Here is a 12,156-nt window from a genome sequence, read left to right as displayed (position 1 = left end):
CCTGCGTGCCCACCTTTCACCAGGAGAAGAACAAGTCTCAAACAGTCACTGGTCCATGAAGGATGACAGATGGATGGAGCAGACCTGAGCCAGCTGAGCGCAGCCTAGATAAACCAAACCCCAGCCTATTTGCAGCCACGTGAACAAAAAATAAATGCTGGCTGTTGTCTGCCACTCACTGTGGAGTAATTTTTTACATGGCATTATTCTGGAAATAGATGACTGATATAACGCCCTTTCAGTCCTATTTCTTAATAGTCTTGGCATGTTTTCTGTACTCTAGCTAGACTACAGACTCTATGAGGTCCACCTTTTCTTACCTTCCAGACCTTTATTATGTCTGCTTGGACGTGCCTCCTCTAACCCAAAGTGTCTCCACAGATGGCCAAATCCAATGTCTACTTTAAGTCCTAGAGAAAATGCTGCTTCCTACATGAAGACATCCCTGATTGCCCCCACCTGGACCTGAGGTCATCCTCCTCTGAATTTTTATTAAGTCATCCTCCTCTGAATTTTTATTAAAAGAACTGCTTTTCAGCTTTCATTACAGAAATCTGTGTCCTTTTCTCAAGTCCCTCCCAGGCAGTGAGTGTCTTCAGGGCAGAATCTAAGCCTGTTTAACTGAAGCTGGCACAGGCCCTGGAGAGTAAAGGTGTCACTGAGATCTCCTGAATGATGCCCTCCACCCACTGCCTCCCATCTGGATGATGAAGACTCTGGAGAGCCAGGGCCCCTACCAGAGGCTGTTCCTAACATGGTGGCAGGTGTGGAGGGGGTTGGAGGGGGAGGGCAGACCCCAAGTCCATGAATCTCTGAAATCCTGGCCCAGGGAGGACACCCAACTGAAGTTCACTTGTGGGATGTGGGATTCTCCTAAATGCCAACCACAGAGGTTAACAAGAACAGCTGTAGACAGCGCTCCGTGCTGGGCACAGCCTTATATGTTTACACACATCTTTTTTAAGCCTTGTGAAAACTCTATCATTGTCCCTCTTTTACAGGTAAAGATGGAAACTTCAAGAATTAAGTCACTTGCCCCAGGTTCATTCATTTACCCGAAAACACACTGTGGAGTCAGGCTGGGCCTGGTGCTGAGCACAGTGGGGAGCGGACAGTCCCGGTCCCCACCCTCAAGGCGCTGAAGGTCTGGTTGGGGAGAAAGACACCAGCCAGGTATCACACGATGGCACCGAGTTACAAAGGACCGCGTGCGGTAGAGGGAAAGCGAACAGGGGCATGGCCAAGCCTTTGAGTTGAGGCCTGAAGGAGGCACGGGAGGGAAGAGGGGGTCGGGGCAGGCCAGGCAGATACACAGCAAGTAGAACGGAGCGGGGAAGTCTTGGCCTGCTTGTGCAGCAGAGAGCAGGTGTGGGTTGGGTTGGTGAGAAAGAGGGAACATAGTGGGTGGTGAGGGGTGGTGGGCCGGACCACACAGGGCCTTGGGGGCTCAGGAAGCTTCGTGTGGATGGCTTAGGGACCCCAGCTGCCTGGTGTTTTAAAGCGACACATAAGCGGTTGTGTGAAGAGTGTCCTTGAGGGGGACCCAGTGGAGACTCCAGGTAGAATAATCCCGGGAGCGGCCCATCTTGGCTGGGGAGTGCCCTCTAGTCACTTAGGGTGAGTAGGAGGGAGGCAGGGAGCACCTGGGCCTCTGCTTTGAGATCCCCTGAAGGCAGCTGGAGACACCCTCCGGCTGGTGGGAGGCTATTTATCAGTCCAGGGTAAGGAGAATTAACCAAGAGCACACGGCAACATCAGCCCGTCACCTCACTTCAGCCCCGTTGAGGGGAGCCCTTAGCTGCCCTCTGAAAGTGCCAGGGCCTCCCAGGCCCATGGACGCAAGGTCACAATGTCATCTTGTATATACATGGTGGGCACACAGAGCTACGCACTGACCACGGCAAACACAGCCTGCAGGCCAGAACCAAGAGGCACAGATGCAAGGCTGTGATGACAAGATGAATGACGCCTCCCGGAAAGGGGAGAAGCAAGGAGATCAGAGAGGCCCCATTCACCCCAAGAAGCATAAAGAGGCGGCAGAGGCAGTGCCGGGAGAGCCTGGCTCAGAGCTGTGCCCCGGCCGAAGGCCCCTCCCGTCGCTTGGACGGCTGAGCTGCAGGGGACGGGCCAAGCCCTGGAGCCCCACTCACTAGCTGCCTCAGTTTCCTCATCTGTACAATGGAGCAACCACACCTCCACCCTGCAGAACCACCCTGAGGGTCAGAGATCATACCACTTCCTGTCCACAGCCAGCCTCGACTGAACCTGTGTGGAGGCAGACGGGGGCACTCTTTAAACAGCCTCCCAACAACCCTCTGAGGAGGGTGCAATTGTGTTGCTCTTTATCAAGTGGGGAAACTGAGGCTGAGACAGGTCATGGAAGGTTCCCAAGGTTGATGAATGGGGAGCCAGGATTCAACTCAGTCTGTCTGCCTCAGAGACTCTGCATTTCATTGGTGGGTCATCTTGCTTCTGTGCAATTTCTGGAAACTTGGCCAGGTTCAGAGGGCCTGAGAAGGTCCCAGAGAGGTGCCCACAGCCACAAGACCCCCAGGCCAACTCCTCAGGGCGTGGCGGCACCTGCCACCTGTGGGAGGGAGCAGTGCCTGTGTGAAAGCAGCTGGTACCTCCCGGTAGAAGTCCTGCCTTGATGCGCAGACAAGCCTCCACAAAGCCTTCCCAGATGTCCTCGAGGTAGTGATGCTTTCTCCCTGCACCATTCTGGGTCCCACTGCTGATCACCTGGCCAGGCCAACTCTGGGAGTGTCCCTGCTGGTCTGTCTCTCTAACAAGCAGGAGCCTGGAAGGCAGAGATCCTGCCATATTCATCTTGAGACCATCTACGATGGCTTCCCTGGTGGCTCAGATGGTAAAGACTCTGCCTGCAATGCAGGAGACCTGGTATCAATCCCTGGGTTGGGAAGATTCCCTGGAGAAGGAAATGGCAACCCACTCCAGTATTCTTGCCTGGAGAATCCCATGGACAGAGGCTACAGTCCATGAGGTCACAAAGAGTCAGACATGACTGAGCGACTAACACACACACACACACACACACACACACTCACACTCACACTCTCATACCAGGTGTGCGCAGTAGGGTCTGAGTCAACATAAACAAATTAACCTGGAGAGAGAACTGAGGAGCCCAGCAGGCAGGGGCAGAGGCCAGACCAGCTGGCCCTCTTCCCATCAGGTCCATGACGGCCCCCCCTGATTCACCCTCAGCATCCAGGGAAGAGGAGGGGGCTGGCTCCCCCTCCTCCACAGATACCTGAGACCTTCCCTTTCCTTAATCCATAGACCCCTTTCAGAATCTGCTAGAAGCCACCCCAACCCCTCCCCTTTACTAAATGGACATTTGTATGCATTTTACACAGAAAGTAGCACAGGCTTCCCACTGGCAGACCTATCTGGGTTGACCACCTAAGTGAGATGGGGGACCCTCTGGGCAGATTTTCATTTCCTACAAAGGATGAGGTGAGGAATTTATTTTGGAGTCAGGGAGATGTAGAAACAAATCCTACCTTACTATTTCTAGCTGTGTGATCTCTGGTTAGCTGGTTTACCCACATAAACCTCAACATCCTCATCTGTGAAATGGGGATAATGTCAGGTAATGCACATTATTAGAAAGAGTGCATTAATAGGTGGACAGGGAAGTTTGTTTTTCCTTTAAATAAGAAATAAGAAAATCAGCTGCAGTAATTGCCTCTGAATCACCTTTCACTTGATTTTATTTGATTTCTTTTAATAGGCAACAGTAATAATGGAAAAAGCATAGGCTTCTAGTCAAAATGTTTGAGCCTTGGCTCTGTGTATTACCAGCTATGTGACCACAACCAGATTCCTTAACCTCTCTGAGCCACGAGTCTGCATTTATCAAAAGGGACTAATAACATCCCCCTTGAAGATGTGGGTGGCTTGATGTGGCACAGAGTCTGGTAGAAAGAGGGAGCAGGAGGGGAAGGGTCCGTGCATGAATGAAACAGGGAGAGCTCCTCACCCACCTGCCCATGTGTACCCACTTCTCATTCCTGGTGCGACAGCCCTGAGCACGCTTCCTGGGTGAGAACTGCTTCTGTTTTAGATCTGGAGCCCAACGCAATTCACAAATGCAGCAGACGTGCCGTGGCCCAGAAGACAACTCCCTCTGCTTCAGAGAAAACACACAGTTCAATTTCCCAAAGATCGAACCTGGGAGCCTTTCAAGGCTTTCCCAGTGAGAGCAGTTCTCGGAATTCTCAGGCGCCACCCTCATGCGACTAAACAATTAAAGCCCAAGTATTTGTCATTCTCAGCAAAGGTTTGCGAGGATGAGTGAGAAAATGAAAAAAAAAAAAAAATCTGATTTCAGCGGCACAGTTTTCAGAAATGTATGGTAATCCATTTTTGTCAATCCACGGAAGGCGCAGCTCAAATCATTAAAAAGCCATCGTACTTAATCATGCATGGAGAAGGCTGGGCTGTGACTCTCAGATCATTTTCAAATGGTTTCAGGTTAACTTTCAAAAACTGACAGGCAAGCAGGCAGGGGATTATGACAGATGATAATCTGAAGAATTTCTGGTCCTGGTTCTCAGAGGATGAGGGATTTATTTGAGAAAAAATTGCCACCCAGACCTCAGCATGATGGCAACGGTGAGGAAGAGTCCAGGATGGATTACCCGTGACCTCTGCCCTCAGGGAGTCTGCAGCTGCCTTCTCAGAAAGACAGCAAGTTCAGAGCAAACTATTAAGTAAGCAAATAATTGTGATGCATTCTGACAGGGGCTAATAAAAGGCGGAAGTTGACCCAGTGGTTAAGTCTCAGCTGTGAGTGTACAGACCTGGGTTTGGGATTCGTCTTTGCCACCCATTCTGTGACCTCACGCAGGTTCCTGAACCTCTCAGTCTTGGGTTCCTCATCTATAAAAAAGGATAGCCAGCTCATAGGCTCAGGAGGTTACGACTGAGCTCATTCCTATAAATCCTTTCACGTGGTGCCTGGTACTGAGCTCTCTGGTCAATGCTGGCAAAGCAGCTAACTCCTAACTAGGAAGCCTCCCAGGTGACCTCTGATTGGGATCAGGAAGGATAAGTGGGAGTCTGCAGGGATGAGGGGTGGAGGAAGGATGTTCCAGACAGAAGGCACAGCACATGCAAAGGCCCTGAGGTGAGAGGTTGGCCAGGGTGGAGCACAGGGCGTGTGGGGAGCAGGATGAGGGAGGGAGTGCTGCAAGGGAGTCCTCCTGTGAAGGTCAGTGACTGCCAGGCTGAGGCGTTCAGGCTTTATTGAAGGCGGGGGCAGCCTTTACGACCTCAGAGGGTCAGGGACATCCTGTGTCTTCTTCCAGGTCTTAGTGCGTGTTGGTTACTTGTTGAATTCTCAGGGATCGCCTCTCATCAAACTCGATCCAGGCCTTTGTGTAAGAAAAACACCCTCTATTAGGCCCAGTAGTGGTCATGCTTCCCCTCCTCAGGGCAGAGCCGTTGGGGGGGAACCACCATCCAGTCAGACACTGCGCTCCCCACTTTTCCCACCTCCCTTATCTTTAGGTGGGGCCCTCTGACCCAGTTCTGGCCAGTGGAATATGGGTGTAAGTTACATACAGACTGAGCCCTGGTCCGTGAAACCTGCTGTGGGATCCTCCGAGGCTGAGGTGACCTTGGGAGTCACAATCTGAAGATGACGGAGCCTCTGTTACCCTGTCCCTGAGGGACCGTGATGGGTGGGGCTCCCTCCTCCTGCCATTTGACTTTACACAAGCAAGAAATAAATGTCTGTTCCCAATCCATACAATAATCTCTGGGTTTATCTGTTACAGCAGCTCGCATTACCTTAAATAAATACACCCATTACAGCATGACTGTGGGCATGTTATTTTGCCTCTCTGAGCCTCAGTTTCTCTAATGCGGAGTGTCGTGAAGGGCTAATAAGATGAGATGTGAGGGAACACATTGCTGGTGTTGTGGCTTCAAATCTCTCCGAGAGCTTGCAGGGGAGGGCACTTTGTAGGACTCCTGCTGCGGCAGGGGGAGTGCACGCAGCTAAGGGCTTGGAGATGCTCCGGGCAAGGGGTCCAGATCCAGCAGCAGATCCTGACCTGGACTGGAGACCCTCACTCCGGGCTTTAGTTCTGCCCCTTGGCAGAACTCCCCAACATGGCTGAGGGAGGGGGCTGGGGCCTGGCTCTGTCTCTTGGCTTCTGCTCCCCTGGGAAGCAGTCAGCCCAGCCTCCCTGATGATAACTTGTTCCAGCCTCTCACAACTCATTAGCAGGAAATTGCATGCCCTGCCAGGAAGATGCACGTCTGATTTTTCAGACATGTCAGGTAGACACTGTTATCAAAACCTTGTCATGTCTCTGCATAGCCCCGCATCCTTCTCTGAGGTCCTCCTGGCAGGCTCTGTGCTCAGGGCACATGCTTGCTATCTTGGGAGATTGAAGAGCCTTATTCAGTTGAGGATTCCGCCAGCCAGCTTGCAAGGAGCAGGGGCTCGGGACGGAAGCCCGTGTCGGTGGCCGAGGCTCACGCTCCACCCTGCCTCTAAGCCATCCTGCACCCCCAGCCCAGGATTGATGCTGAGACCCGCAGAGGAGACAGAAGAAAGGCCTGAGTGGTCTGTGATGTGCTGAGCTGGATCTGGCCAGAGACAACTTTAACAGGATCCCGGTCATTACGTGTCCTTTTGCGGACAGGGTTTCCTCTCCCATGGACTGGAAGTAGGGATGGAGAATGCCCCACCCCCAGCCTCTGGAGCCCGAAGTCGGAGCAGGGCCACCTCATCCTGTACACATGGCCCCATGGCCCCATGCTTAGGTGGGTAGGTGCAGACATTGACCTTCTCCACCTTCTGTGCCCTCACCTTTGCCCGCTGCCCACTGGCCAGCGCTAGTGGAAGGCATGTGAAGAGCTCTCAGATCACCTGATGGAGTAAAGACCATCAACACCCTGGACTCGGCTCTAAGGAGAGACAGAGAAGAAGCAATGACAAGGACAAAGTGCATCCATCTCCACAGTCTTTTCACACAATAATGAACCTGTCTGAGCCTTATATCCTCTCTGAGGAATACCATTACCCTTATTCCACTGAGGAGGAAACTGAAGCTCACAGAGATTCAATGACTGGTGCTCAAGGTAACCCAGCTAACGCACCAGGCAGTAATCTGAGCCGCACCCTGTGAACATCTCATAATAACCACAGTCACTTGCTTAGAAGGTCCTACATACCAAGTCCTAGACCAAGCATTTGGTCAATTCTCCAGCTGACGTCATATGATCTCAATTTCCAGGTGATCTATGGAGGCTCAGAGAGGTTAAGCAACTTGTCCAAGGTCACACAGCAAGCAAGCAGTAACCACAGCCTTAATGGCTATGGTGGTGCTCTCTCCCTATACCAGCTGGCTCACCAGCGAGAAGGGTTCCACCTGGGGAGGGCAGCAAAAGAGGGAGGCTACCAGATCCTACCAGGCTAAAAAGCAGCAGACAAAATTGCACACATGCTGATCACCACTCCATTAAAACCCCGAGGGGGCGTGGATTGGATAGGGTGGGATCTGGTAGACAGTTGGGTGGCTGTCTCAGAGTGAAGCAGGGCCTGGCAACTTCTGTTAGCTCACGGTCTCCCTTAGCTGAGTTTTCCTTGTAAGGATGGCTGAGGGTCAAAGTGAAGAGGGGCCAGGTGGGCACAGGTGTGGTGGCTCCTCGGCTCCTTGGCCCCGGCAGCAGGGGGTCCTCTCTCCCTCTCCCAGGTGCAGGAGCCACCTGGCCAGGTAACCTCTCCACCTCACCGCATGCCAGACAGCCTTCAGTCTCAGGCAGAGATCCCAGCAAACCAGCGCCCACTGCGCTGAGCATGTGGAGCTTTTGAAACAGCCAGACTTGCAGAAGAGGGGCCGAGCAGCTGCGACAGCCCAGGCAGTGCGTGTCTGTGGTCCCCCATCCCGGAGGCCAAGGCCAACGACCTGGTCTCCAATTACCTTCTAAGAGGCCCTCCGTGATGTAGCCTCTGCCCTCTGGGCAGCTCATTACCCACCTCTCCTTTCATGCTCCAGTCACTCTCAGGGCAGCACACAGGACTGCCAAACCTCCTCCCAGGCTGTCCTTTCCGCCCAGAATGCCCCTCACCTCCGCCTGCCTATTCTGCAGCTCTGGAACACAGCTCTGTTGTTCTCAGTTGCCCTGAATCCACCCTCCAGCTTTCAGACTGCTACACATCTTAAACTTCTGTTCAAGCAAACACTTCAGGAGAATCCTTCCAGAACTCCTGCTGGAAGGCAAGGTGGGGTGGAGAAGGAGGGTGGGGAAGGGGAGAGGCCTCCCGAAAGGGGAGGGGAGGTGGCCCGAGGGTACCTGGCACACCCGTGCGCTGCGGACTCTGCTGCAGCCTAGCTGTAAGCTGCCTCTGCAACAGCTCCCGGGCTCTCACGCTGCTGTGCCTTTGCATGTGCTGTACCCTCCACCCAGAAGGGAATTCTACTCTTCTCTATCCGAGCAGCCCCAGCTCCTGTCTCAGGGCCCAGCTGGATACTACACACTCTGCCATGCTACAGAAGTGGGCTCCTTCCTCTATATTTTCTGCACTGCGTATGTCACAATGACATGTGGGTCCTTTCCTCGAGGAGAACTCTTTAGGGATAAGGGACTTGGCCAACTCATCTTTGCATCTCTTTTATCAGCCCAGAATTGGCCTGGAAATGTCTCATGAGTGAACGAATGAACCTCCTTCTCTAAGACCTCAAGAGGCCTAATTCCCCTCTTCCTGCTGGGCCTTCTTCTCCAGTCATGAGAGGAACAAACTGCCCTTTGTCTTCATACCACGTTGGTATTGACCAGAGTTGGGTTTTAATGGCGCTTTGACAAAAGGCAGCACCCACGTTCATTTTCCTTGGCTAATTACATTTCCCAATTGAAATGCTTATCTCTGGGCTGATGTTAAAGACATAATCAGTTTCCAGAATGGATTCAAAGGAGGTGAGAAGCAAGAAAATAATTAAGCTAACTTCTGATTTAATCAAATAATTAACTAGATTAAATCGGCTGTTTGTGATCTACAGCCCAGCCCAAGCCTGGGGAGTGCATTTCTCTATCGGAGATTATTTCTGATTGTTTTAGAGATGGAGAGCCTTTCTTCTGAGTAGTATGTAAAGGACTGACTCCTTCAACTGAATGCAAAATCAGAGTGGCAGGACCCCAGCTTCCTGGTTTAGGTAAAGTATTCTGGGTTTAGGGAAAGAAAGCTTCAAGCAGGGAGGGGTGCTCTGTTTCAGAACCATACCTGGACACTCGTGGCACAAGGGTTGCATTGCTGGCCTTAGTTTATCCATGCCCTCTGCCCTCTGAGCAGGCTTTCCTGCCCTGTCCTCTTATTCGGCACTCAGGCATGTGGCTAACTTTAGCCAGTGATAGCCGATGTGATGTAGGCAGAGGCTTGAAGAAACACTTGCATGGCCATCACTGTGTGAACATTCTGGGACTAGACCCTGAAAAGGAAAGACATGTGGAGCAGAGCTGAGTTGACCAGTTGTCCCAGCCAAGGGTTTCCTAGGATAGTTCACAGTCAGCTGTCCTACTTGAGATCAGCAGAGTCACTTAGCTGACCCAATCTGGAGCTGCTAAACCCTGAAGGCTCCCAGGCTAAATGAAAGCTTAGTGTTACATACCAGTGAGGTCTGCGAGTGTGTGTTATGCAGTGTCACTGGAGGGCTAGATTATCCCTCAGCCTGGGATGATCTCTTCTCCAGCCCCAACCTTTAGAAGGTCCTCTCTACCCTCAGTTCAGCATCATTTAGAACCCTGGTAGGTGACCAGTAAATATTGGGTTGGGCAAAAAGTTCATTCAGTTAGTGAATACACTGTTCAATTAAGTTCTTGGTGAAAATGAAAAATGTCTTTTATTTTTACTTTAAACTGAATGAACTTTTTGGCAGACCCAATATTTACACAAAAACTCATCTGATCTTTACAAAGGCTCCTGGGTGGTTGTCAGGACAGGGATCATTTGCCCCATTTTATAGATGACGGTGTGAAGGCTCCAAGCAATTAGAAGAGCAAGGGATTATGGTTACGGAGAGTGGGTTGGATGAATACATTAGCCTCTATTTCTATCCCTACCCTGAAACTCCACTAAAACAACAGTATAAATTTTTTTTTTTAAAGATATCAATTTAGAAGGACAAAACAGAGGAGAGGCAACAGCAACAATCTTGGCCTCTGCTAAAGAGAGAGATGTGTAACACTGAATTAGCAAAGCCGGGAAAGCAGAATCTACGCCAAGATGCTGAAAGCACATGCATCAGGTCTATACCAGAGACCCTCACAGGGTCTGGAATTGGTGGCAAGACCAGGCATCTCTGGAAGGATTTATCGACAGTCATCTTAAAAGGCACTAAGACCCCTTTTCTCCTACATCTACCCAGCCAAGAAAACGTCTCCTTCTCATCCCAGCAGAAAACTAGGGGTTGAGTCTTGAGAGGCGGTAAGCTAGAGGGTCTCTGGACTGTGGGAGACCTGGCAGAGGTGGGGACACCATCCTGAGAGCATGGGGGCTTGGGACTGCCCCACTTTGTCCCCTAGCCCTTCTGCCTGCCTGGTTCTCAGCAAACAGAAGCCCAGAGTCCACTCTCATAGAGGAGAATGGAAATATCTCAGCGGACGCTGAGCAGCCACAGAAGGCAAAGACCTCTATCTAGAGTTCCCTGTTGCCTCACGCTGCAGTGAGGTATCAGCCAACAAAACCCACTCACCACATCGGAGCCCCAACCACCTTCTTTCCTGGCCCCCATTTAACACGCACACAGCCAAGGGTACCTAAACATTTTAGGGAAAACTCACATGTGCAATAGACATACATACACTCAAATGAACAGGAAAAGTATATTTAGAGGACACAGACTCTGCAGGAAGGAGGAAACTACAAAAAAAAAAAATCATATCCTCAGAGAGACAAAAGGAAATGTTGCACCCATGAGATAAGAACAGGATGCTCGAAAAAGAACATTCACAAAGCAAAACAACTCTTGGAAATTAACACATAGTCTGACCGAAGAAATAAAGGCCCTACAGAAGAGTTGGATGATAAACTTGAGGAAATTTCCCAGAGTAGAACCAAAGAGAGAGACAAGGATGGGGAACAACTGGAAGTCTCAAACACTGCTGGTGGGAATGAAAAAAGGTACATTCACTTTGAGAAAAACAGCTTGGCAGCTCCTTACAAAGTTAACCATGGACTTAATACATGACCCAACAGTTCCACTCCTGGGTATACACACAGCTACACAAAAACTTGTACATGATATGCAAAACAGCATTATTTGTAATATCCCCAAACTGGAAACAACCCAAATATTCATCAATTGGTGAATGGAAAAAACCAACTATGGAATAGTCATACAATGGAACACTGCTGCTGCTGCTGCTAAGTCGCTTCAGTCGTGTCCGACTCTGTGCGACCCCATAGACGGCAGCCCACCAGGCTCCCCCGTCCCTGGGATTCTCCAGGCAAGAACACTGGAGTGGGGTGCCGTTTCCTTCTCCAATGCATGAAGTGAAAAGGGAAAGTGAAGTCACTCAGTCATGTCCGACTCTTAGCGACCCCATGGAATGCAGGCTACCAGGCTCCTCCGTCCATGGGATTTTCCAGGCAAGAGTAGTGGAGTGGGTTGCCAGTGCCTTCTCCACAATGGAATACTACTCAGCAATAAAGAAGTGCAAACCGCTATACATACAACAATGTGGAAGAACCTTAAAAACATAACGTGAAGTCAAAGAACATGACACAAGACTACACACTCTATGGTTCTATTTATAAGAGACTCTAGAAGGTTCACACTAAACCAGAGTGACAGGAAGCAGATCAGTGATTGTCTGGGCCAGAAGTTGAAGGAGGGGCGTGAGAGAACTTTCAGAGGACAAAATATTCTGTACCGTGATTTTCAGTTCGGTTCAGTTTAGTTGCTCAGTCGTGCCCAACTCTTTGTGACACCATGGACTGCAACATGCCAGGCCTCCCTGTCCATCACCAACTCCTGGAGCTTGCTTAAACTCATGTCCATTGAGTCGGTGATGCCATCCAACCATCTCGTCCTCTGTTGTCCCCTTCTCCTGCCTTCAGTCTTTCCCAGCACCAGGGTCTTTTCCAATGCATCAGTTCTTTGCATCAGGTGGCCAAAG

At 50.8% G+C, this 12,156-nt stretch overlaps 1 protein-coding gene and 1 long non-coding RNA gene across 4 annotated transcripts in view; one reads left to right on the top strand and one right to left on the bottom strand.

Moving 5' to 3' along the window:
- Window positions 1-12,156, bottom strand: part of MAN1C1 (mannosidase alpha class 1C member 1) — a 152,638-nt gene that overhangs the window by 44,233 nt on the left and 96,249 nt on the right. Inside the window, exon 1 of one of the 3 annotated variants that reach the window (XM_086328634.1) lies at window positions 4,011-4,156. The exons of the other annotated variants lie outside the window; for them this stretch is intronic. Coding sequence (XP_086184760.1) covers window positions 4,011-4,035 — 25 coding nt within the window. The 5' untranslated portion in view covers window positions 4,036-4,156. Of the gene's footprint in view, window positions 1-4,010; window positions 4,157-12,156 lie in introns of those variants that run through there. 3 annotated transcript variants of the gene reach the window in all.
- On the top strand, window positions 5,035-5,765 carry LOC147377425 (uncharacterized). The gene is made up of 3 exons (XR_015137741.1): window positions 5,035-5,155; window positions 5,337-5,408; window positions 5,539-5,765. It is a non-coding gene; the product is annotated as an uncharacterized LOC147377425 (long non-coding RNA).

The sequence above is a fragment of the Bos grunniens genome, chromosome 2, assembly GCF_055505025.1.
Source record: "Bos grunniens cultivar Pamir isolate PY7600 chromosome 2, Bosgru_T2T1.0, whole genome shotgun sequence".
In the NCBI taxonomy this organism is placed as follows: Eukaryota; Metazoa; Chordata; class Mammalia; order Artiodactyla; family Bovidae; genus Bos; species Bos grunniens.
Note: the sequence above shows the minus strand (reverse complement) of the source record. Positions and strands in the feature narration are given on the sequence as shown.